Raw genomic sequence first — 26,235 nt, forward strand, 5'->3', positions numbered from 1 at the left:
AATCTCACGGTATGTGACATGACGATCTTGCTTTATCATGTTTCTGACAGCATCGATAGTTTCTGGAACAACAACCGATTTTGGACGACCTTCACGGAATTCGTCGATGAGCGAATGACGACCACGATTGAATTCAGTAAACCAGTGATATATAGTGGCCTTGCATGGAGCTTCATCGCCAAAGACCAAATGAAGTTGATCAAAACACTGTTGTTGAGATACACCCAATCCAAAGTCGTAGTAAATTATCGCACGGAAATTTTCACGAGTAAAATTCATTTTTTTGCTGAGACGCAATTTAGATGTCACTCTAAACAATACAAATAGCGCGCGTATGATAGAACGTTGTATGAAGATGTTTAGGCTACAAAATGTCAAACTTAACGAATATGACAATGGTTTGCATCTAGCAACGTCAGTATTGCCAATTCTAGAAATATATGGAGCAGCCCTCGTATTGCAATGTCTTTGGCTCTATGGCTCACAGAAAAAAAAGAACTCGATTCGATAGACAAACCTATGAGTGAGTGTGTGTCTGCGAATACATGTATGTCGTTTGAATTAGGTGTTTTATTTTTGCTGTTGTTGCATCCGACTACAGAAAAAGCACACTCGAGCAATAGGAACAGAGAGGAAGATGCTGAAGAGAATTCGAAGCACATAGTCGAGTCGACATTTTGTGTACAGCGATCCACACCATTCGTATTGCATTCGCCAAATTGAAATAAACAAATTTAAATTTATCATCGTGTTCATGTTCTGTGTCGAGGAGAAAGAATGAACAAAAAACACTCATACACACACATTTAGATAGAAATGCTAGAGCGACACATAACGCATCCAACAATGCTAGAAAAAACGAGCTACATAACAAAAACACATTTTAGCAATATGAATGTTGAGTATATGCTACAGCTAAAAACGATGAATGACGGAACGAAAAATCTAGACATTCCAAGTAGCATGCCGGAGAACGTGGGGCAGAGAGAATGAACAAACATCACAAAAATGGATTCAAATCGTATATTACATCCTATAAATTGCATTTGAGTTTTTCGCTGATAAAAGCGACTTTATGCGAACAACTTCATGAATTGTAAGCAAGAACTGAAATCGAATCTTTCGCTCTCACAAAAACGCAATGCTATTGGTCTTCTTCTTCTTTTTCTTCTGTTGTTGCTTTTTTCTATATATTTTTTTTATCAGCAGATACAACAAAATTAAATAGCTAAAGAGATGAGCACATCGTAAAATGGGAAAAAAACATTAAACAGATTTCTTAGATTGTAACCAAACGAAAGGAGCAAATGTTTTCTGAGAACTTTTTTCATTTTTCGATCGAACAAAAGCGGAAAAAAATGTCGGATTGAAATTGATGAAAATTGATTGGATTGAGCGAACGAACATTAAAAAAAGCATAAATGAAAAGCAATGAATTTTTAAAAATATGATGAGAAAAAAGAACGGTTGCTGTTTCAAATATAGTCATTCGATTCTTATATTTTGAACAAAGACGAACAAAAAAATCGGTTCATTTTGACATTCAGCTCGACTAATATCTACCAAATCACCAGAGACATACATAGATTGAATAAATGAGAGCAAACGAGAGAAGGGCATTCGAAAGGGCAACCTTTTGGAAAATGTATATTTTTCGTTGTTAAAACGTTGTGAACGAATGTACCGACACGTTTAGAACAAATATGTATGTGCAGCGACGGTCGAACGGACTCAAAAGCCACATGACAGCTTGTGAAAATTAAATTACTCAAACTGACACTAATCCATAGTGGCTGCTGATGTTACTTCGCTTTGGCATTTTCGTTCATACAACAAATATTTTTAACACTTGCTTTGTAATTACATCACAATCAAAAATATAATCGAATCACCTGCTTCGGCTCCGATTATGCACTATTGTTTCGAAATTATTTAGCTGCTTTCAAAAATTCGAAAATTTACCGAGACACATACATCCAAACAAAACACAAACTCATCGAGAGAGCATTTCGGTCAAATATGTCTGTCAATTAGCAAAAGCGTTAAAATTGAACATATTTCATCGTCGCCATAGAAATTGAATATGTGCGTGCAGATTGAATGATGAACGAAGGTATTCACGCGCACAACGCACAACAAAATTATTATGCATTTGCACGAAACATCGTTCCAGACGAGATGTGCTGTTGTCGTTGTCATTCGAAAACAGATATACAATAATTCGTCGTTTGCTTCTTTCTTCGCAACAAATGTGTGTACACATATGAAAAATTTATATATTCTATTTTCTGCTCGGTTGTTAAAAGCAAATACTACGAAAAATATTCCGCTTGATAGGCACGGTAATTATTATGAGCACTGTATATAATGTCGTGTGTTTTGGTTCGTGCATAAATTGCGCATCGTTAAAGTGAATAAATCTATAAAGAGAGAAAATTCGAATGTGAAAAGAACGAGAGAGAGCAAAAAAAAGAGAGTCAGCAACGACAACGACCATTCTCAATCGTATAAGAGATGATCCGAGCGCACCGTTTTGCCCTGTCTCAAAACGAATTGAATTTTATAAATAAATCTGTTTAAGTTATGACATTTCGGAATCATGTGAAGATGATGCAGCTATTGCATGTATGATTGTACACATAGCTCTTGTGGATTTGTTTGTCCATGCTTAATGTTTCATGCGTGCACACTGTTCTATTTTGATATGAATGTGAAACAAAAAATGACAACAACAACAACAACGACGACGACGACGAAAAACGAATCAGAAGAATCCTTTGTAGCGAAGAGTAAATCTCAGAAAAGACACCAAAGTGAATAAAAAAAAATCCAACTTGAAACGTGAAAAAAAAAATGAAACGAATGAAGTACTTTAAAAGGGACAAAAACATTCAACGAATGAGAAAAAAATAATAATAATAACGAGATTTCATTGGAATATTCGTGAGTATGCTCATGCTCCAATGTTATTGCATACATTTTTTAAGAGTGTGTATACAAATACACAAAAGAAATAAAAATTGTTGAGACCGACTGAAAAAACAAAATTCATATTTTTCGATGATTCAGGAGAATTATTCAAAAACACTGAGATAAACAATAAAATAGAAAACAAATATGAAAAATACTTTTAAACAACGACGAAAATGGGCTGAGACACAAAAAAATACACCGAGTAAATAGAAAAAGTATTCTGTTTTAAGGATACATTTTGACGTTGAGCTATTCAAAAAAGAGAATAACATGATATCTTCTATCTTGAAATGTTGTGCTTCGGTCTGGAATTTTCGTTCTGCGTCTTTCATTTATTATTATTACACGAGTTCTTATTATGAAAAATGGTAAAATCAACCAGCGAAAAAAAACAAACAAAACTTTTTTTATTTCATTTTTGCACAACTTTGTGCTGCTTATTAAGTTTGGAGTTTGCTGCGAGAAGTTCTTTTGTGTTTTCTGAAGACGTAGATAAGATTTTCGAAAGGCTTTCTAATTAAAGTTCATATTTTTCACCGATGATAGATAATTATAAATTAATTTCTACTTCCGTTAAACTACACGAAAAGGTGGCGGTGCGAAATGGAAACTACAAGAGAATGAAGCTGGCGGAATCGTGATAAATAAGTTAATAACTTAAAATTGAATGCTGTTGAAAACGTGAAAGAGAACGAACGAGCGACAGAGAGAGTGATAAATGTGGAACAGTTTTGGATTGCGCAAACAAGTCCAATCTCTCGAATGCTCTCCGCTAAATGGCGAAATATAGCTTACGGTCAAGCCTATAAATGTTTGATTATGGCGAAAAAATTTCACCATTTAACGATTTCACAATGCATCACTCTGGATCTATTGATCGAAGTGATTCACGGTGTTGCTTGTGGTCGATGCACGCACGTACATACCAAATTATTGTGCACATTGGATTATTATTTGTTTAACACGATTGGCATGAATAGAAGAAGCAAAATAGCATTCGATTATATGTATGTGGAATATTGAATGAGGTGGCCGCCGAGCGCCAAGCAGATTGAGGCTTTAATCAGTACCAACTAAATTAATGATAAATTCTCTACCGCTAGCTGCATTTTAGATACTTTCCTATGCTCTCTCTCTCTCTCTCTCTCTAGCGTATAGGCGATACTCACATATCGTCTAGACAGTTAGCCAAGCTAATAATCATTTACTAGTGGGATACATACATTCGACAAACACACACGCAAGTTCAATATTAATCCGATTATAAATAACCTTAAATGGTTCAGAGGAAAAGAAAATTTATAAATCAAATCTCAAGAATTTATGGAAGTGGTCACTTTGTGTTGAGACCACGACAACATCCAACTAAAGAGCGTGAATCAACGAGCAAATGATCAAGAGCAAGAGCACAAATGAGCAAGACAGAGATGATAACACTTAATATTTTTCAATGACTTGGTCTCGGGAACTTGGTGAAGCAATTTAATGATATCTACTGTTGTATCACTGTATTTTCTCTTCATGCCTATATTTTATTGCTAATAATAATAATTCTCCCCCCAGTCTCTCTAGTCACACTGTGCCAACAAACCATTCCAAATCGAAATGGCTGTTGGTGTAAATGTGCAGATACATTGTATACATGAATGCCAATTGGTTGCTGTCAATTATAACAAGAAATAATAAGTGAATATCGGTTTTGTTGCCAAAACCATTTTATTATTACAATGTGTTGGTAAAAACGCTTAAAGATTTTACTGTATGTATGCGTTCGCATCGATACAAATTAGCATCAGTAGTTCGACTAAAAGTTCACCAAACTTATCTATCTATTGGCCAATTGAAGATTCAGCTCACAATATTTTGCGATAAAATCAAGCTTTGGCCACGTTTTCATTCGTGCTAGAGGTTCGTGCTGATGACTTCGAACTCTTCAACTCATCGCATTCAATTCATCCATTCACTTTTTTTCTCTACTTCTTTCCTCCGAACGAAAAGGTATTGAAAGCTGAAAAACTTTATTCGATTGCACGAAAATAAAACGAAAAACTGTTTTTGTATCGAAACTAAAGGGAAAACTCGTTCAGAATACATATATGACGAATAATTGTGTGGAACGAAAAGCTTCAATCAACAAGAGACCAACAAAAAAGAGAAGCGAGTTTTTCATCGTCCAACAAAACCTCACACACCGATTGATTGTTTCGATGATAATAAGCGGCCAGTATTAGATTAAACTGTTCCCTTTTTATATGTATGTGCGCCTTCTGAATATGTACGAATGAGCGAATGCATTGAACTATACGGCAAAATTTCAGTATATGTATTCAGTGTCTGACAATGTTCATCGAAAACTTTTATGCGAAGTATTTGCGATGTCGGAATAATAATTATTTACCAAATGAAACTTTTACCAGAAGCAAGTGTCAGACGCAGAGCAAAAATGATGGAGTATCCTGACGAAATGGCGAACGCTTCTTTTTGTCCGTTAATCAATGCAAAAAAGGGTTCTTTTTTTCGCTCGAGTCATTTGGAAAGATTTTTTCGTTTTACATCCGTGGACCTTCTTTCTTTTCTTCAAATCATTGTTTTGCCCGCTTTTTTGCACGCTGAAAAAAAATGAAAACAATGCTAAAACATTGAAAAGAATAATGGAAAAAGAGCACTTGACTGTCGTCGTCCTAGCAATTAATATGCCACTTTTTTGCTCTGAGCTATTCACATATACATATATTTTGGTCTTAATTCACTTAAGTTGTTCGGCTTTGGCATCGTCGTCTGCGGGCAATCTATTCAATTCCCGACAAATTTTAATTATTTTACCAGCGCATTATTTTTTTTTTGTGTGGCTCATCGTTGTGCCTCATCACGCGGTTTTACTTAAATTCATTTTGAATGTGAATTTTGCGTATGCGATTCGGTTTCTCTCTCCCCTCCCCCCCGTCTTTTTCCATTACTAGCTGCAATTTTTTGGACTGCAGTTTGTGCGGGGAAGTACACATCAGTACATAATTTGTTTAACAATTATCTGCTTTCAAAAGCATGAAAGAGGCAAAGAGCGTACACAACGGTACACATACAATCCTAGAGAGCATCATAAAAAAATTATTTACTTAAATCGTTCTGTGTTTTTTTGCCCTTCGTTCGGCGTATTTCACCGCCGTTTCGTTTGATTTTTTTTTTGTTCGTATTCTTATTTATGTCTGTGCGCGCTCGTTTGCGTTGGAAAAATGAAATTTCAAGAATTGTAGTTTTGTGAAAAGACCGGCGGTTGTTGAATGTTGTGGTTTACTGGTGCATATTTTGTGTGTGTGTTACACATGGATGCTGTAGTCGAATTGTCTACAACGCCGAACGAGCGAGAATTGTTTGTTTTCACTGTTGTTTTTTTCTTCTCTCTCTCTTTCTCTCTGTGTCTCTATTCGAACGCTCATCTGCTTAGTGCTTACACATCTTTTACATGCTTGCTTAATGAAAATCCGTACCGTTGCATATAAATTAGCTGTTTTTCGGTTTATCAGCTGTAATTTACCCGAAAAAGACATAATAATCATCATATGAAAAACACAAACATCTCCATTCATATCGGTTGCTTATAAATGCACGGTTGTGCCAATACAAGAGAACTGGCGACGGCGACGACGAAAACAACGAAAAAACACTCCTACACTGATTATGCATTTTCTGTGAATTTATGTCTGTTTTTGGTATTGAATATTTAATTATGTTTGTCGTTGGTTCTCCTCTTCTTTTTTCTCACTCACTTCTGTCGTTTTTTCGTTGTTTGTTTGAAAATTTATTCAAGTTTTTCCATTACTTCGGTGAAATTGTGTGCATTTTTTTTGTTAGTATTGTTAAGCGAGCGTGTATGTTATTCTAAAGAGAAAGAGAGTGCCGACAAATGTAGCCAGAATTATAGTAAATTAACCTCTTTTTACGACTTTTCCGCTTTTGTGCGGTGAATGACTGTCAAATTATGCAACAATGTAATAAATCGTCGTTCTCTCTGCATACAACCGTGTACGATTTCATTTCGTTTCAAATGATGAACGCTTTTGACTAAAAAAGTGCATATAACGGAGGCCGAGAGTTAACAGTCTTTGGCAAAATGAAAGAAAGACCATAATTCATGTGGTAACGCGTGCAATTGATTTGATTCGATTGGACGAGGGAATGAACACACACACACACCCATTCACAACGCTACCGTACACGCAACAATGATTATGCGTTGGCAATTAATTTGAATTTGATATGGGCTGAAATGTGAGCTACTCTCACCGTCCAATAACAATAAATTCACTAGACTAATTAGCTGCATGTGGTGACCTCATAACAAAACATCACACCATCATCGTTATTTCCATTTTAGCATCCCCCGAAATTAGCTTCATCTCTCTGCAAAAAACTACACACACACACATGAGCCCCCTTGCACAAATCACAACCCAACGAATCCAATTTACTTTTAACAATATCTTTGGGAAATTGTGATTCGCTCTGCCACCGTTTGCATACATATAAAATTTATGATGCGATGCTATTTGTTTGGCAAATATGGTTCTGGGGCCATGTTCGTTGTAAGTGTGCATTCACTTGTTCTCATTTGGGATATCGTTGAATGATGTGACTCGTGCTGCTTCACATACACAACCAAAAATGTGGTAGAATTACGTTAACATGACCATTTTCTCATTGAATTTCATTTCAGTGCATAACAGGCAATATGCACACAAATATTTTTGCCTAGAACTAAATGTCGCTTTTGCAATGTCATTTCTCTTTCACAGTTGAAAATGAAAATGTTCATATGTTTTTTGCGAAGCAAAGCACTCGTGAAATGCAGCCAACTCATTTAATATCGTTTAGTTATATGTGCGTGTGTGTGTGCATTATGCTCTGTGCTATTGCTGATGGGGACGAATACGAAAGAAAAAAAAACCTCATCTATCTGGCAAATGCGATATTAAAGTCGTGCAAAACTATTATAATGTGCAACGTTATGGATGATATTTGTTTCGACCATTTTCACTGCTTTATACTTTACGATGCATTTCATCTCAGGCTCTCCTACTGTTTCTATTTGCTGTTCTTGCCACTGCTGTACAATATGTTTTACTCCATGGTTCATATTGTAAATATTATAAGGCGTTGATAATTACCGCTATGAATTCTCCAGACTTAATTACAATATTTCACAGTAGCTCGTGGCAAGTGAATATGCGGCAACAACAGCAACAGCATCAGTGAAACGATACATGATACACACAGACTCACTGAAATACTGCATTTTGTGTGTGCAAAAGAGAAAGATACACACACACTATGTTATCTAAAAATATATATTTTAATACATGCTCTTAAATGATTTGCATGTATGGTCGTTAGTGCCAAAGTGTGCTATTCTCTTTATGTTTGTGTGTCCGTAATGAAGTATATTGGTTTTTTATGCGCGCATATTCATATATTCTTTTGAATGCAAACGAAAAGACCTGGAAAATGCGCGCGTTAAAAATGAGGAAAAAATTGGAAAAACAAACACAACATACGACGACGGCCACGATGATGATGATTACGATGAAGAAGAGGAAGAGGCGAATGAAAAAAATATCATTCATCAGAATTGTTTTTGCCTTTCATATTCCTTTTTTTTCTATTAAAATCAGAACCGCATATTCGCGGTGCATGCATACACTTGCACCATGTGTCGTGCCACAAAACAACCTCTAACACCTTTGGCTTTTTACACATTTTTTTTCGTTCGTTTGTTCGCTCACTTCACCACGCGTTTTTTTTCTAAATGAAATTGCTTGTACATGTGCTGTGATTTATGACCTTAAATGGAAATTTAAAAAAACCGAACGAAGAAAAAAATTGCTTAACTATAAGCGATCATATTTTATACTCCACCGTAATTCCTTCATGCTAAACGAAAGAGAAAAAAAAAACTGAAACACATACCAACTCTAAAAGGCGCAACATATTTGGAATTGTTGAATTTGGTTTGTGTTGTTTATGAAAATTAATAGCACATTAGTACGTCAACAAGTATTCTAGCACGCTTTGTACGCGCTCACGCGAGCGCACGCTCATTCAACAAACATCATAAATAAATTAGTATTTTACCCAAGATATTGAGCAGGAAAATGTATTAACAACAACACCGACAACTGATCTCTCTGTAATGCGAGAGAGCAACAATGACATGAGAGTGGGAACGAATTTAGTGAAACGGTTAAAAAATCGAAGTCATACAGCTACTAACTATAATGGCAGCGATGACACATGACAAACAATCGCGCAAACTTACCGAAACCAAAAAAAAATTGAATAAATTGAACATTCAAACGGCGACCAAAGATTATGAATTTTTAATTTAAACGGATTATTGTCAAGGCGAAAATTATAAATCATTGTTTTTTCATCACACTTGTGCAGTGTCTAAATGTGGAAATGACACATCGGCAACGATTTATCCGAGCGTTTATTCATGAAGCATTTTTTTCGTGATGCCAAACCACGATTGAAAACCGCTTAAGATAAATCCAAAGGAATTATCGAAAAAATGCTTCTTTTTTGCTATAGTTCTTGTTTTTACTCACTTTGAGTCTATTGACTCAATCGATTCGCACAAAAATGTACAAAAAAAATTAAGCGAACGAAGTGAAATAAAAAAAAACAGTTCCTCAATGTTTGCACAATTTTTGGAATTTATGTGTGTTTTGTGATGATGGTGTCGTGTTTTTCTTTCTCTTTTTTCGTTGTGTTCAACGCTGATTTATCAAAAGTTGAATCGTTCCCTACATGCGTTTTTATCTATCGTGATCGAAACAGCATTCAATTCCAATCATTTATCTTGCATGTGAATGTGTGTATGTCAAGAGTAAACAGACACAAAAAATATTATTATACAGATACAGATCCACGCCAGAAACCAGAACTAGGTACATATTTGAATTGTGTGAAAAACGGAAAAGGCAAACTCGGCGAACGAGCGAAACAAGCACATTTTTGTGTGATTGAATTACCTTGATTACGCGCCGTACACCCAGAGAATGAATTGTGTGAGAGAGAGCCAGAGCGGAATTTTCCTTATGACGACGATGAGGTTTATTTGTTCATTTCTATTGACTCAAGTGCCTTTTCATGCCCTCCACCGAAAATCTCTTTCGCTCTCATTCACAATCGTTTTGGCTGACAGGCAGCAAATTGAACAAATTTAAGCTTATTTATTCTTTTCATTTCGTGCATTTGGAAATTAATTTATTGTACACATTTTGGAATTTGGCTTCGTTCTCACGTTCAGCGCTGTTGTGTTGTGCCATTGAGTGCTACTGCTGTCGCCGCCGCTGTTGTTGCTGTTATTTTTGGTCATTCCAACTGATTTACGAACGCTCACACGCATAAACAACGATTTTATATGCAAATCAACTGCGAAGTCACACAGTCACACAAATCTCATGAATGTGCACAATGTTTTTCGAAATGATTCTGAACCGGAAGAATTCCGGGCACAATTATTCAAAACTCCAATGCACACAATGTAAGTGCAGAGAAATATCTTACGCCTCAATTCTGTTGAATGAAAAATACTTTGAATATATATTTCATTTCTGGCATATCTCTTCCTATTTTTCGCTATAGAACCGTGCAGCAAGAGAGAGAGAGAGAGAGAGAGAGAGAGGGAGGGAGAGGCTCTTTGATACACGGTCAACAAAGAGAATGATGGCAATTCAAAAGGAATTTATTAGTCTAATGCATATTTCATATGAAAATTAGCTCGTGCGCATGAAATTACTTTATTTTCCATGAGTGCCACATCATTCTTTCACACAAAGTAATTTCCATCGAAATTACAACGAATCGTATATAATTTATGACATATAGCAATAATAATGCATTTTGATGTACCAGCATCTTTAATGTGTTGGTCTCAAAGAAATTCATCATCGTTAGTGCATGCCACGGTTTCAATCAAACTAAATTTTATTGATGAAATGACACATCATTTCTTTTCCAACTGACAGCATACAGCAGCAACATGTCGATTTGATTGGTCGTCGTCTTTGCATTGTCGTCGGTCATTTGGAGGAGGGGAAAGAAAAATGAGAAGAACTGGAAGTAAAAGAGCCATTGGCACTTGAAATATCTTTTTTTCTCATAATTAGATGACATCGAAGCACTTTGTACACGATCTAATTAATCTATTTAACCAACATTAATTGAAACCAAACCACACTTCAAGGAAATGACAATCAAAGAGCTGCTCCAAGTAGCTCTGAATAAAATTCTGTGATCGAAAATGCTTGAGTTATTTTTTTTGTACGTGTCTCTTCGTTTTCATTGAAATTTGAGACCGACAGAGAACTTCATTCAAAAAGACACACTGAGAGAGCAAGAGAGAAAAAGATGGTATCGAAACTGAAAGGCTTGTTAGTGAGATGATGAAAATGAAGCACAAAAAATGATGTTTTTCGTTCGAGCAATGGCCGAAACATGAAATCAAATATAACATGAACATGATCGACAAAGGCTCATTAGGGCTTTTCAGTTTTTTTTTTGTGTTTTTCCTCTCTCTTCGCTCCTCTCTCGTAACAAAATCTTTGATATTGCCACATAATTCGTTTAAAGGTAGATATTTATAGATCGTCGTTGTCGACTGTTTCCATTGCTTATTTTTCCTACATCAAGACACTTAACACTCATATGTACGCATACATAAAGCGCATATACATAAATCGTAAAAGGTATCGCACTTGAACACAGTAATGGATACATCAAATTATTACATCATTTTCATCATCGTTCCTGTTTTAAATGTTCTATTCGAAATGGGTATTTGGTTTCAATGCTTCGTGTTGTGCCACAACGAATGCGTTGCGTTTAAGTAAATACAAATCGGATTCGATGTGCGAGATAGAGAGCATGTTCTCGCATATTTTACATTTTATTTCATCTTATTTTGATTCAAGTGGAGTATTGAGCTTGATGGTATTGATTCAAAACCGCACAATCCGACAGCGATAATAAGTACAAATGAAATATAGACCTTTTACAGTTCAACGATAAAATGATGAAATTGAATTTTCTCGAGATGTTAATTGAAACTTGTTCAATTTTCGGAGTGGTTCCCTTGGTATTTGTGCTTTTATTATGTTTCTCTCTCTTTCTCCCGTATCTTTTCTATTCGTTGGTCTGTGGTTGCTTTGCCATCATTCATTGAGCCATTTTTCAAATTTCCACAGACAGATTTACTTTCGCCTCAAAAACAAAGAGAAGAAGAGAACGAAGAGAATGAAGAGAAAAGACACAACATAAAAACAAACAAAAAAAAAAAAATTGGTTGAGTCGTGATATATTTTCTTGTTCGAATTTAATTCATTATCATTAGTATTAATTTAAAGTAAACCGCATCGCCGAAATAATTTACGATGAGAACAAACAAATGAACGATGACAGCATCGAAAGAATGGTGGATTAAAATTCACTTGCCTTTGATTCATTCTACTTCTCGCCGCGCGCTCATACAAACACAATTCAATTGAGTTTGCCAGGGTGTGTGCTCATTCATTCAGTTTAACCAGTGAAAATAAATCATTTGAAATCTTTGATGTTTACCTCTACTTTAATATATTATATGCGTATATCTCATTTTCGATTTTTTTTCTCTTCCCTTTTCCGTTTTTTTTCTGTAGCTTGTGACTGTAATGGACACGCGCGACGATGCCGTTTCAATATGGAATTGTACAAGCTTTCTGGCCGCGTATCGGGTGGTGTTTGTTTGAATTGTCGACATGCAACAACTGGACGTCATTGCCACTATTGCAAAGCTGGCTATTACCGTGATCCCAGCAAATCAATTGGTCATCGCAAAGTATGCAAACGTAAGTACATCTCTCTATATATTTTGCAAATATAAATACAGTGAATCGCATCGGCTATAATCGACCAATCGAAATCCATTCATTCAGAAAGAAATCGTGGCGCTTTTGCTCTGCAGCGATTCATTATCGATTTTCTCCGTAACAAATTGCGACGTTTTATATATTTTATCATTTCGCATATATGAGCGTTGTTTTTCGTTCGGAAAAATCGGAATTTCAATAAAATAAACACCGTTGCTGGTGCTGCTGGATAAGTACGGCAGCAGCATCGGGCCAAATGTATTTTAACTGATCCATTATTACTATGTGCTTTTCTCTCCCTCTCTCTCTTTCTTTTGTTTCATTGTGTACACAGCATGCGATTGTCATCCGATTGGTTCATCTGGTAAAACATGCAATCATACATCGGGCCAGTGTCCATGCAAAGACGGCGTAACTGGATTAACTTGTAATCGATGTGCTCGTGGCTATCAACAAAGTCGGTCACATATCACACCGTGCATCAGTAAGTTTCATTGCATTTTCTTCTTTCTTTCGGTTTTTTGTCTCTTTTTGGTTTGGTTTGTACAATTGCTTCCTTTCGGACTACTCCATCGGAGCGTGTCTGTCGATATGCCACAAGGAGCCAAGGCTATTGTACAAAATTTAAAATGCCCAGTATGCATTTGCAATTTACTGTAGATTTGTGCACCGTATATATGTATATATTGATTTTATGCATCGAATTTTGTGTTTTGAGGCGAACATTTAATGGATGGTCTGATTTGAATTGTGTTGTGCAAGCAATTGCACCATAAACACCACTCTAATGCTCTTTATTTTCTTTCATTGTCTTCTTCCACTGAATGCACAGAAATTCCGCGTGTAATTACGGCATTACAACAACAGAATACAGCCCCAGAAGTTCAACAGTATGATTCTGATCCATATCAAACTGACAGCGACAACGGTGGTGGTGGAGGTGGCAGCGGCCGAGGTGAGATAACAATTCGATTACTATATGGGTTTTTTTCTTCTCTTTTTTCTTCGACTTCTTTTTTTATTATCTCTTCACTTCATTTGATGCATGTTTTTTTTTTTGCTTCAAAGTACAAACACAACGTACAAACGAATGAAAATTTCCGCTTAAACGGATTTTAACGGAGCAATTTTCAATGAGTGAAAGAAAGAAAGTATTTGCACACAAAAACCGTATTTAAATAATACGAAATGAATTTGTGTCTAAGTAAGGTCTCTTTTCGAAGAAGGAAAAAAAGACCCAAAAAGAAAATAAACATTTTCATTCAAATAACTTTTATATATTATGGCTTGGTCATTTTCATGCATTTCTTCGATTTAATGATAATAATATTTGTGAATGTATTTTCATTTCACTGCCTTTCTGTCCCCATTTAGAATGCGGAAAGTGTAAATCCGGAACGAAACGGCTCAATTTGAATAAGTTTTGCAAACGAGATTATGGTGAGTGAATAATGGATTTGCATCGAAATAAATGCCACTTTCAAACCATTTTCAAAATAAAATACATTTAATTTCAAACTATTTCCAGTCAGTAAAAGACGAACTCAATTTTAATTTTTTTTTTCTCTTTTTCTTGCGGTGATAAATTTCCCATTTGACTTGAACGAATAAAAAAAAAATTAAAATAACCAGCAATCATGGGTCGTATTGTTGAACGAGAACCGAGCCGCTATGCCAAGGATTCACCATATCAATCGACGAAATTCAATATCCAAATCCAGGCCGTATTCAAAAAGTCCCAAGATTCAGCCGCAACAACTGTACGAAAAAGCGTACCTTTAATTATATCGGCTAAAGATTTAGAATGTCGTTGTCCAAAGCTCAAGGCAAATAGGTAAGTACATAAGCCAGATAACTAGTGCGATAATGCTAGGCCCGTTTAATAACATTGTACTGTGGAAATTGGAATTATTTACTGCCGGCTGCTTTATCGTTTGCCCGATATAATAAATATATCGATAGATCGATTGCGTGCGGAATGTACCAATGGCCAAAAGCGCATCACACCCAATTGAATGTGTGCTTGTTGCTTTTTTTCGTGCGTGAACATGTACGATGCGACCACAGCAAATAAATTCATGTGTCATTGAACGAAATGTTGAATTGGTTTTTTTTTCGTTTTTATTTTCTTTATTTGTGTTTTGTCTCTCTCCCGTCTCCCATTTAGATCATATTTAATTTTGGGCAAAGACATCGAAAGTCCCTCAGGTACGGTTGGTATTGGGCCACGTTCAATAGTCATTGAATGGAAAGACGATTGGTATCGACGAATGAAACGTTTCCAACGACGCGATCATGCTTGTGGATAAACAAGTTTACGCTTCTTCAAAACCAACAACAACAACAAACAGATGTGTAATGAACAAATACACAAAATCCACAGTCAAACGATACAACAACAATAATAACGATACACAAAAATCACATAAGAATAAAATAAAAAACAACAGCCGTCAGTAGCAGCAACAAACGGCTAAACTACTCAAAATCATTTCAGCATCCAATAACACAAACTCAAATACATTTCATTATATGCCGTGGCCGGTCCGCTTTTTTTTTCATATTACATTTGAATCATCCAGATTTTCACTATTCCGTGCACTATTTACACAAACGTAGTGCACGAGAGATACACTTTAAATCAGAAAAAATAGGGAGAGACTTTGTTATTAAAGGAAGCAAATAGTTCGGACGAAATAATTCGATCGGACGAAAAATTAACGAAAATCAAATTGAGAACACGTTAGGATTGGCTATTTCTCTCTCCTCTCTCTTTGGTTTTAATGAGAGAGAGCAAAATATAACAACAAGTAAACAAAATTATTGAATTCATTTTATCAATAGCAAAGGAAAAACATAGCCAGCACCAACAGTAGAAGAGACAACAAAAAGTAACCATTTACAAAGTGGAACGGCATCGATGATGTGCATTGATTTTGTGTATGAGCGGACGTGCGCGCGTGGGCACTCACTTCATTATGTGTGTTGTGTTGTTTTGTTTTCCAGGTTTGAATAACCAAAAAAAAAATATATAAAAATAAATACATAGTATCTCTTAGTTTCAATATATATATTTATCAATATATGTGTGTGTATATGCCAGCAAACGACGTGAATCAGATACAATGAAGTAGAAATATGAGATCGCGCCAAACATTAACATCATCAATAAAACAATTGAGTATGTAACGGGATACGAAAAAAATAAGCAATGCAGCATACAAATTGAGAGCGCTGAATAATATACAAGTAGTTGACTAGAAAACAATATACAAACACACGTTTAAAAACTGCATCGAATTACTCAACCTTTTCTCTGTCGTCGTCTCAATGAAAGAAAGAGATGGCGACCGGCAGATTGGGGCAGAGATTGAAAAAGAAGAAAAAAACCCATACGTATATTCTCGAATCGCAATAATTATTTGATTTAAAAACGATAAATAACCTATTTATTACAATTACAACACACTTGAATGAACACACCGAGCCTGTGTCATTGGAAGCGTGAACTCGCGTTGCGCACCATGCGATGCGTCGAAAGAAGATGAACGAAAACACAGCAACAACAACACATCGGAAAAATACGATCGAAACCGAAATCATTTATCAATAAATATATAAATTTCTTTGAAGAAAAATCGAATAAGATACACACTCACGAATTATAAGAGAAAAATTTAACAAAAAAAAACAAGTCAAACAACATACACTCTTTACATTAACATTTAAGCACTTTAAATCTATATACATGATAACATGATATGTAATTCATTTCTCTCCTCTGGCATAGTGTCTTTTTTTCTTTCTTTTTTTTAAAGTTTAGATTTACTTTTGCAAAAAAACCATATTTATTTATTTAAGATGTATCAATTATTATTATAAAACACAAACCTAAAGATGAAAAAATTGAAAACAAAAAAAAAATCATTATGATCTGCATAAAACGATGTTAAGCAGATGCAACAGCGTTAGCCATATACACATACATATATCATAACAAAAAGTTTAAATCGTAAATTTACACATACAATATTTAAAGACGTCTCTTTTCGATAATAGTTCAGTAGTTAAGGATTTATCGTAAACAAAATGAAAGAAGAAGATGAAAAAAGTTAATCAAATTAAATATTGAATATTGTGAATGTAAAATGTAGGGCCTGTTTACCCGTAACGTATATAGATGTATTTTGTAATCTCTCTTTATTTTCCGCGCTCTTTCAATTTGGTTTTGAAGTTTTTGAATTGGGATTTAATTTTTCTAAATGGATTTTTCTTCAATATTTTTCATTTTTCAATATGTCACGAGTGAAGAGTAGTCGTAGAGACTCTATATGTCATATGAAGACCACAAAAGTGAAAAAGAGGCATATGTTAATGCAGGCTTTAACTTTATAGCCGAAACGGACTAATTTAAAACCGTTTGTCACATATAATTTTTTTAACATCATTTTGAAGTTTTTTATTTATTACTTTATTTTGAACGGATGAAGAGCGGAAAAAAATGACGCAAAAATCCCGGCCATAAACACTCATTTAATTATAGCCGTTAAAAGAAATCACCTCTGAAAATAGACATCGATCCAATTTATGACCGTGCACACACATTAAATGGACTAGTAATACTAGTTCATTTCGTGTGCGGGGCTAGTTTACACAATCCATTCCTCTTTTTCACCGACTCTTATGACACGAAATAAATGAACTTGTCATGCCAATGCGCGCAAAGACAACATACACACAACCCACAACACAGTTTTAAATTTCATTGTTTACTTAAATGTTATTGATTATTTTAATTTAAACGTACAATTTTAAGAGATATTTTGTATATATATATATGAATAAAAAAAATGATGAAGAATAACTCTTACGCATCCAGCAAATAGCAATAGAAGCAACAGCAACAAAATGCATCAAATAAAACAAAATGAGCAATGGAACCATGGAGCTAATGACTGCCATTGAAAATATAAACGCACACAAACTTATATCGGCTGATACTCGATGTTCCTCCTTGTGGCTCGACTCTCTTTTTTTTACATTTTATTTCCCAGTTCCATATTAATACATATCGCTTCGACCATAGAGAAAAATATAAACAAGAAAGAGATCACTTAACTCTTTGACTGATTATAGTCGATGTATTATTATTATTACTGTCGATGTTCACTCTTTCTCGTTCCGCATTTGACACGGAACACATTGTTTCAATTTCAGTACAATATACCGAGCAAAAAAAGTAAAAACAACATTTAAACAATATAACAACAACAACAAATAACGGATGTATTTAATTTGTTTTGCCAATGTAATTGTATTCAGAGAAAATAAAGAACTTAAATAAATGTATAAGGCCGAGAATTATTTGGTCAATGTGCGACTTATCTGGCATTGTGTACTTGATTTTTTTCATGTGTGCATTTATTATTCTTTCAACCATTTTTTTGTACGTTTTTTTAAAAATATATATCCGTTTTCCATTAGATTGATTGTATTGATGTTCAGTGGAGATATAAAACAGAATAAACCGATTCGCCATCAACACCCGATGTGCAATTGAACCAAGGCAAATCCTATATTATTATTAACCACTTCTTATTTGTACATTCGTTTAGTGTTCATTGAATATGGGAAGAACAATTAAATTTTTTACAATAAACAGCCTCAATAAAGATTAAAAAAAATTGAATTTATCGATTTTAGATTCTTTGAATGGCAATTTCACTTTAACTCCCTCTCTCTCTCTGCATTTAATATTATGGGGTCTTCGTTGATTGTATTACTTTGTATCTCTGCTGTAATGGACACTTGCTGCATATCAATTGAGGTAATTTCAAGGTCAATAATATAAATTGAACCAGCCAAATGGGTTTGAATTAAATGCGAATTGAATCAATGACCCATTACCAGATGTTTGTCACAAATGGTGAATCATCGTCGTCATCATCATTGAATATTGTGTTCATTGTTATTTTAATCGTTTCAACTATTGCATTTACCAATTAAGCCAACGATGGAAAATTAAATAAGCAGAAAATTTTAAACATTGCAATAACTTTATATTTATCCCCTTTTTGTAGGTAAAATTACACAGCATAATTTGTTCAAATTCGCGTAAAATTTAGATTTAATTATAGTTGGATTAAATTGAGTTTTACTGCAACTTTTGACTCCGCCCGTTTTCGAAGAATATGTATAAAATCATCTCTCTCTTCTTCTGTGTCTGCTCGAACACGCTCAAACTTTGAATCGATTACAGACCACTATAAATTTTGATTAAATTCAACGCATGCAGCTACGAGGTGTACGAGGCAGCAACAAAGTCTTTGAAATCGATAGTTTATGAGAATTCACAACCATTTGGCTAAACTTTGTTTTGAGTTTCAGCACTTAAAGAAATATATATATATATGAAAATGAGGTATGCATGCGTGTGTGTTTGTGTGTAAAAACTTGAGTAAATTGAACATATTTTATTTCAATGTTTTGCCAGTTTGTTGCCATAAGCAGCTTATTCTGTGTGCTTTCGATTCAATTAACGTTGAAGCAATGGAGATGGGCAATAATAATTAGAAAAATGCGTGCGAAAATTCATCTGATTAGGTTCAAGTAGAATCTCTGTTATACATAAATTCGAAGAATCATTTGCCGATTAAACTTCCGCACCGTTCTAAGAAACCAGAAAATCTATATGCAAATTCACTTGCAAACATGCTCTGGTTTTATTCGATTCTGAGAAATCAGTTACATTGTTGCTGAAAAGCAGATGGAAAACATAACTAACCAATATTATGTAAGTATGTAAACCGCAACAAAACGGACTCGAATTTTTTCTCTCGAAAAAGTGACTCCGTTTTTAAGTTATGTAACGTAAGATATTTGTTTCTTGGAGTGTATTTGATCTGATTTAATTATTGATGACCGTCAGCGAAAGCCTGATTACTTACTCCTCGCTCATGTTGTCATTTTCATTATTGAAATGAAAAGGAATAAGTTGACGGTTGACATTTGATTTTCAAGCAGACAAAAGGTAAATAGAATATGCAAGGTTTGTGCGTCATTGGTAAAAAATAAGTGTGTGTGACACTTGTTGTTTGTCACGAACATAAAATTCCAAATGGCTTGGATGTTATCATATTTAATATCAAATTTTTTTTTAACTTACGCAATTCTGTCAATTCATTTACAAACTAGTATGAAAATTTACGAAAGACGCGAACGAATATTAACATATGTCCAAAAAGATACCTATTTTGTGCCTTGAAAATAGAGTATAATAATAAATAATTTTTTTTCATTTTTATTTATTTTATTTATTTATTCACCGTCTGATCACAGACTGAATGTATGTATCACAATTATTTTACAATATCATTTGCAATGAAACACTACCCGATCGTATACCCAGCTACCAGTCTTTTCGACTTCGGAGCAGCAGATACCGACTGTGTCCATTGCATATTTCTAATTCATAACACAATTTTTCTTAACTAGCCAATTTACCGATTATCAAATATCACTCTTATTAAATTAAAATTTCTACAAGCTACGTAGAAAGGTTGATTATGTTCAATGTGCATACTCCGATGTAAATGTTCTAACTCTAATCATTTCTTTATTCCTCAAATTTTTTTGGTTTTCGTTATATTGCAGTCTTTTATATACAATTTTATTTCTAAGCGAACTAGACACTATTTTACACAAAAGTAGGTCTTAAATTAAAAATACAGAGGCATTTATACGCCGTCTCCAAAGCGGATGAATATTTAAAATATTTCAAAGAAAACAGACACATTTTTCTTACAGTTCTTAAGCAAAATATCGTTTACATTTCAAATATTTATAATATTCCTTGCACGCGTAAGTAATTAAGTGATGTTAAAAACGGTACAATAAATATTAAAAAATAATAATTGAGAAATAGATCGCAAAATAAACCAAACAGAATTCGAAAACAATAATATCGCGTCATTGGAAAACCAAACTTTGCTTAAAAATTCAATGAATTAACTAATGTCAATATATTTTTTTAAAATTATTATTATTATTAATTTATTCACCGTCTGATCACAGACTGATTTTATCACAAACTTTTTATAAAAACTTAAACAACGTTATCAATACATTTAAAAATTATATGAAAAGATGTAAGAGAAACATGATGCAAACAGAATTCAGATTAGCGAAATAATAATTAAAAAAAAAACTGAAATTGGGGTATAAATATGAAGTGTCTCTCAAGAACGACAGTTTAGTGTCAATTTTTAAATAAAATGACGCTTACGATTCGAATATTCATACTGCTCCTTGCACTCTTTGTAAGCAATAAATGGATATTTTATTATAGAACTTTTACAAAATAAGAACAGTAAAAATATTAATATTTTAAATTATTTCCCAAAAGGTGTTGTTGTGTGCGGGTGGAAAAAATAAAGGTATAAGCATTCAATTAAAAATTAAATGATCCTTAAACTAACGCCTATCATCATGATCTGTTAACAGATCATGAATGGTGGGAACATGCACATTTCTATCATATCTATGTACGTTCATTTCAAGACACTAATGGTGATGGCATTGGAGACTTAAACGGAATCATTTATCGATTACCTTATCTGAAGGATATTGGAGTAGATGCCATTTTGCTATCACCAATAAATCCAAGCCCTCTGAAAGACTACGGCTACGATATTTCAAACTACCGAGAAATACATCCACAATATGGAAAAATGGCGGATTTTGACCAATTACTTGCAGCATGTAACAAAAGTGATATAAAATTAATTTTAGATTTCGTGCCAAACCATACCTCAAATCAACATGAATGGTTTCAAATATCTTCAAATCCGAAACATAAAGACTACAAGAAGTATAAAGATTATTACATTTGGAATAAGGGAAAAAAGTTATCAAATGGCAGTATAGTCGAACCGAGCAATTGGCGCAGGTATTTCGATAATTCGATTTCAACATTCTTTTATTTTAATACTTAAGCGTGCTTTAGTGTATTCAGCGGAAGTGCATGGACATGGATGAAGAGTAGAAATGAGTATTATTTGCATCAATTTTACTCCGAACAACCTGATCTGAATTTTCGAAATTCTGCGGTTAAAAAGGAAATAGATGAAACTATGAGATTTTGGCTACAAAAGGGAGTCGCCGGATTCAGAATGGATGCTGTGGGGTTTTTAATGGAATCAAAAGCGAATAAAAAAGGATACTATGATGATGAACCTGAATACATTTCCAGAAATCCATTCGATGATCCTGAATCACATCGTGATCCAAATGGTCACAAAAATTTAAACCATACTCAGTAAGCTACGTATTCTCACATGATTCTTTATTATTATCATTATTTGTTTTATTTTTTCAATTTTTCAGTACAAAAAATTTAGATGAATCGTATGAGTTAGTTTATCACTTCCATGATGTGGTAAAAGAAAGGAAATTTTCAAACTTTCCTCGGTGAGTTAATGATAATTACAACTCTTATTAAAGAAGAGTGAACTGAATTGTTGTGCCATACAATGTTGAATGTGGCTACTGCGACTGCTACAATCGATCAATCGACTGATCACCGATTTATCTGAAAGACCAAACTGATTAACAGAAACCTGAATGATAAGAATCCTATGCTCCACTGTTCAAGGAAATTAAAAAATAATAATTTTGAATATTTATAGGATTTTGTTTTCCGAAGACTACACCAGCCATATTGACGGCACATTGAAATATTTTGGAAATGTTCGGAAAGGCAAGATCATTAAAAATGGAGTCGAAGTTCCGTTCATATTCAATCCAATTCAATATGCAACACGTTCGTCATCAGCTTTTTTTTACAACAAAGCAATTGTTAAATATTGCCTTGGGCATGTGACGAGATATGCGAAAGAAGGCAAAATTCATCCGAATTGGGTTGTAAGCACGTACACTGATTTCTTTTAAAAATAATAAAATGAAATAATCTTATTCGTCATTTTCAGTTAGGAAATCACGATAGACCAAGATTATCAACCAGACTCGGAGAAGAACGTACTGACATCCTGAATATATTGATAAAAACATTGCCTGGAATCACTATAACTTATTATGTATGCTAAATTGAATGGCTGTATGTATGCTAAATTCATTTTCCATTTCTAATTTTACTTAAAATGATTCAAAATTAAAAAAGGGCGAAGAAATAGGAATGACTGACGTGCCAATTCCTAGGAAAGAAAATGATGAGGGCTATAGTTATGATCGTGATCGATGTCGAACACCGATGCAATGGGACAGTACAAAAAATGCTGGTTTTAGTACTTGTCAATCCCAAAAAACATGGCTTCCGATCGGCAGTAATTATAAAGTGCTCAATGTTGAATTACAAAAGTCATCAAATCGCAGCCATTTGTATATTTTTCAAAAGTTGGGCGAATTGCGAAAAAATCCAATCATGAAATATGGAGCATATATGTTATTCGATGGCAAGGATTACGATGTTCTAGCATATAAACGATACATCGAAGGAGAATCGGATGTAGTTGCCGTTTTTCTTAATTTCAGTCGATACGACCGAATTATAAATGCAAATAAATTTCTGAAAGGACTTCCTGATCAAATGGAAATATACGTTTGTTCCATCCATTCCAAATTAAAGTATTTTTTCTCATTTATTTACATCAAAATATTTACTGTATTTCATTTACTGTTTTATAGAGGTACGGTTGACATGCACAAGCTGTACTTACCAAGAAGCACTGGACTTGTTCTAATCGGCAAGAAAGATGTGAAATCAAAATCTGAAACATCAACATCCAGTAAAAAGAAATCATTGTTTCAATACAAAATGCTAGAGGCTCGGAAGTAATTTTTATTGGCATTTAACCAAGCATATTCATGAATGTTCACCCATTTTGACTATATTGAATAATATAAAATTTTATTTTTTGTTGGGTGTGTTTCACATCGCTGCTTTATATGAACTATATAATCACAATATAATTCTTACAAAATTGTGTTTATTTGAAGTTTTTTTTCAAGTTTCGATCCCCTAGGCAAAATATTGAAATAAAACCCCGAAAAGTTTTCGGCTATACAATATCAAGAATTTTATTTGAAAAAAAAATTAAGGTTGAAACCCTATTAGGTTGAATAAAAAAAAGAAGATTAATTTCTTCGGCGTTTGGATGATGACGATGATGATGATTTGTCGTCTTTCCCGTCCTTCCTGTTGGTTCTCTTGGCCATGTTCAAGAACTGATCCAAACCGAATGGATCCTCTTCTTTTTCAAATTGTACAGGACCTGTACGTGTATTTTGTGCTGAGCGATCGGTGCCGCTGAACTCTTTGTCGGGTACAAACCGATTAGTACTAACAATTTTCTCTAAATCACCACCATATAAATCTTGATCGATTTGTTTGCTGGGCCGATACAAATGTGATCCCATCGAATTGGCATCACGCCATGGTTTATCATATACATTATAGCCGTCCTCATCACCAAATCCAGCATCCATCCCTCTGGATGTGTTGAATAATCGTTGATCAAACATTGTTTCACCCTCATTGTTAACACGTTTTGCAGGCACACCCAATGCAATTTGTTCGGAAATGTCACGTTCACGCTCCTTTTGCAATTTCGATCGTTTTTCTGGTGCTGCTCTGGCCAAATTTCGGTCACGAACTCTCTCACGATGTCGGTCAGCACGAATTTCATCACGTTCACGTGTGTCCACATTTGTACCAGCCTCGTCAATCGGTCTAATACCGGCACGTTCTTCACGGGCCCGTTGTGCCATTTGTCGCAATTGTTGTTCTTTCGTTTCCTTATCTTTGGCTGCCAATTTCTTTTCTAATTGTGTTCGTGCCTCGACAGCTTCACGAGCCTTTCGATCGGCAATATACAATGCTTCAGCCATTTTTGCAAACTTTTCGTTAATGTGTACTTGTTGTAAACCACGACCATCGGCCGCCAATCGTTTATCCAATGGAATGGTATAACCTTTTGCATTCTTCCAATTTGAAATGCACGGCGGTACTTTCCACTCTTTTTGCTCTTTCACTGTTACTTTACGAGATGGTGAATGTAATACCTGAAACAGAACCACGAAAAGGGTTAGTTACCAATCGAAAGTGATAAAAACACAGGCAAAAATAGAATAATAATTACCGGTGCTGGTGGTGACGGTGGTCCCCTTGGAATTTTCTGATTAATCTTGAATTTTGGTGGCTCCATTGGATCGACTTGTGCTTCTACCATGCGAATAACCCGTTGTTTTGCTCCTGAATTAAATTGATCGCCTTGTTGCGACGGTGTATAGCGTATATATTGGGCTGGTCCTGCTTTTTCTGCCGCACGAACGGGTAATGCTGCGGACACCTTTTGATTTGTTAATTTTTCCAATGCACGGCGGGTAGCTTCTGTTGTTTCGGCCACTTTTTCGTCATCAGGTCGCCTCAACAGTTCGTCATCTTCGGCCAGTACTTCAGCTGGCAATAATTGACTAATATTCGAATAGACGATTTTATCTTTTCCATGACCCTGCCGAGCGATAATATCATATCGAACTTTTCCCGTTGCGTCTGTTTTTATAGCCAAGGCATTTGATTTTTTGCCAGCATTATGTGGTGCGCCCATACCTATTGACAAAAATAATAATAATCGCTTTTTTACTTAACAAACCAAAGTTCAAGCTTACGTTTTTTGAACGTATCAAATGTTTTTTTACTTACCCAATGGGTATTGAACGACTGTGATTTCTGGAAAAGCACCTCCATCACCAAAATCCTCTTCGGCTCGTGGAATCCAACCTTTTCTCTGTCCATAAGGTGGTGCAGCCACTTTAGCACTCACCAAAGCACCCATTTCAGGTGCACCACGCAGCATTTTTTCATCGATCTCCGGATCGTATGAAATATTTATTGGTGGCGGTAATGATAACGCCATTGTGATAAAAGAATTATTTACTACACTTTACAAAATTTGAAGAAAGTTGAATTACACGAATGGTTCTTGCGACTTTATGAAGGCAATGATAAATGGTGAATGAAAACGTATGACATTACACTTGCATTGGGCATACAATATGGCGGATGAACTTCACTTTCAATACGTTTCATACGTGCGTGTTTGTGTGTCATTAGAGATACGTAATTACGTAAAATTCATTTGGATGAAATACAGTGGAACGTTAGGGTTTTTGTAGTTGGTTTGAACTTAACAACATTCATTCCGAAATATCGTTCAAAACAAGCATATCTCTCATTCTAACACATGAAAAAGCAGATGTTTATTTTTTTTCATTGTTTGCAAATCAGTTGATGATGGCTAAAAAAATTCGAACATTTTCACCTTATGATGCACACCTCACT

At 34.7% G+C, this 26,235-nt stretch overlaps 3 protein-coding genes across 4 annotated transcripts in view; 2 read left to right on the forward strand and 1 right to left on the reverse strand.

Annotated features, from left to right (window-relative positions):
• The window catches only part of LOC116343569 (netrin-B), a 57,990-nt gene extending 39,728 nt beyond the window's left edge, over positions 1–18,262 (forward strand). Inside the window, exons 3-8 of the mRNA XM_031771705.1 lie at positions 12,669–12,857; positions 13,213–13,362; positions 13,711–13,833; positions 14,253–14,318; positions 14,511–14,712; positions 15,046–18,262. Of these exons, the coding sequence (XP_031627565.1) occupies positions 12,669–12,857; positions 13,213–13,362; positions 13,711–13,833; positions 14,253–14,318; positions 14,511–14,712; positions 15,046–15,187 (872 nt within the window). The 3' untranslated portion in view covers positions 15,188–18,262. The remainder of the gene's footprint in view (positions 1–12,668; positions 12,858–13,212; positions 13,363–13,710; positions 13,834–14,252; positions 14,319–14,510; positions 14,713–15,045) is intronic.
• Positions 18,263–21,089: 2,827 nt separating this feature from the next.
• LOC116344237 (probable maltase) lies at positions 21,090–23,880 on the forward strand. 2 transcript variants are annotated; one of them, XM_031772692.1, is made up of 9 exons: positions 21,090–21,196; positions 21,283–21,313; positions 21,381–21,825; positions 21,883–22,194; positions 22,263–22,346; positions 22,565–22,799; positions 22,865–22,972; positions 23,056–23,519; positions 23,580–23,880. In XM_031772692.1, exons 1-9 carry the CDS (start codon positions 21,152–21,154, stop codon positions 23,728–23,730), a joined length of 1,875 nt encoding a protein of 624 aa, XP_031628552.1. In that variant the 5' UTR covers positions 21,090–21,151; the 3' UTR covers positions 23,731–23,880. The 2 variants fall into 2 exon arrangements, with proteins under 2 accessions (XP_031628552.1, XP_031628553.1); XM_031772693.1 differs by having other exon boundaries at positions 21,438–21,825.
• Positions 23,714–25,918, reverse strand: LOC116344238 (puff-specific protein Bx42). The gene is made up of 3 exons (XM_031772694.1): positions 25,597–25,918; positions 25,034–25,503; positions 23,714–24,956 (listed from the first exon to the last, which is right to left on the reverse strand). Exons 1-3 carry the CDS (start codon positions 25,808–25,810, stop codon positions 24,030–24,032), a joined length of 1,611 nt encoding a protein of 536 aa, XP_031628554.1. The 5' UTR covers positions 25,811–25,918; the 3' UTR covers positions 23,714–24,029.
• Between the last annotated feature and the right edge of the window lie 317 nt (positions 25,919–26,235).

Source organism: Contarinia nasturtii, unplaced genomic scaffold (assembly GCF_009176525.2).
Source record: "Contarinia nasturtii isolate CC-2019 unplaced genomic scaffold, AAFC_CNas_1.1 Cnas_scaffold_1037, whole genome shotgun sequence".
NCBI lineage: Eukaryota > Metazoa > Arthropoda > Insecta > Diptera > Cecidomyiidae > Contarinia > Contarinia nasturtii.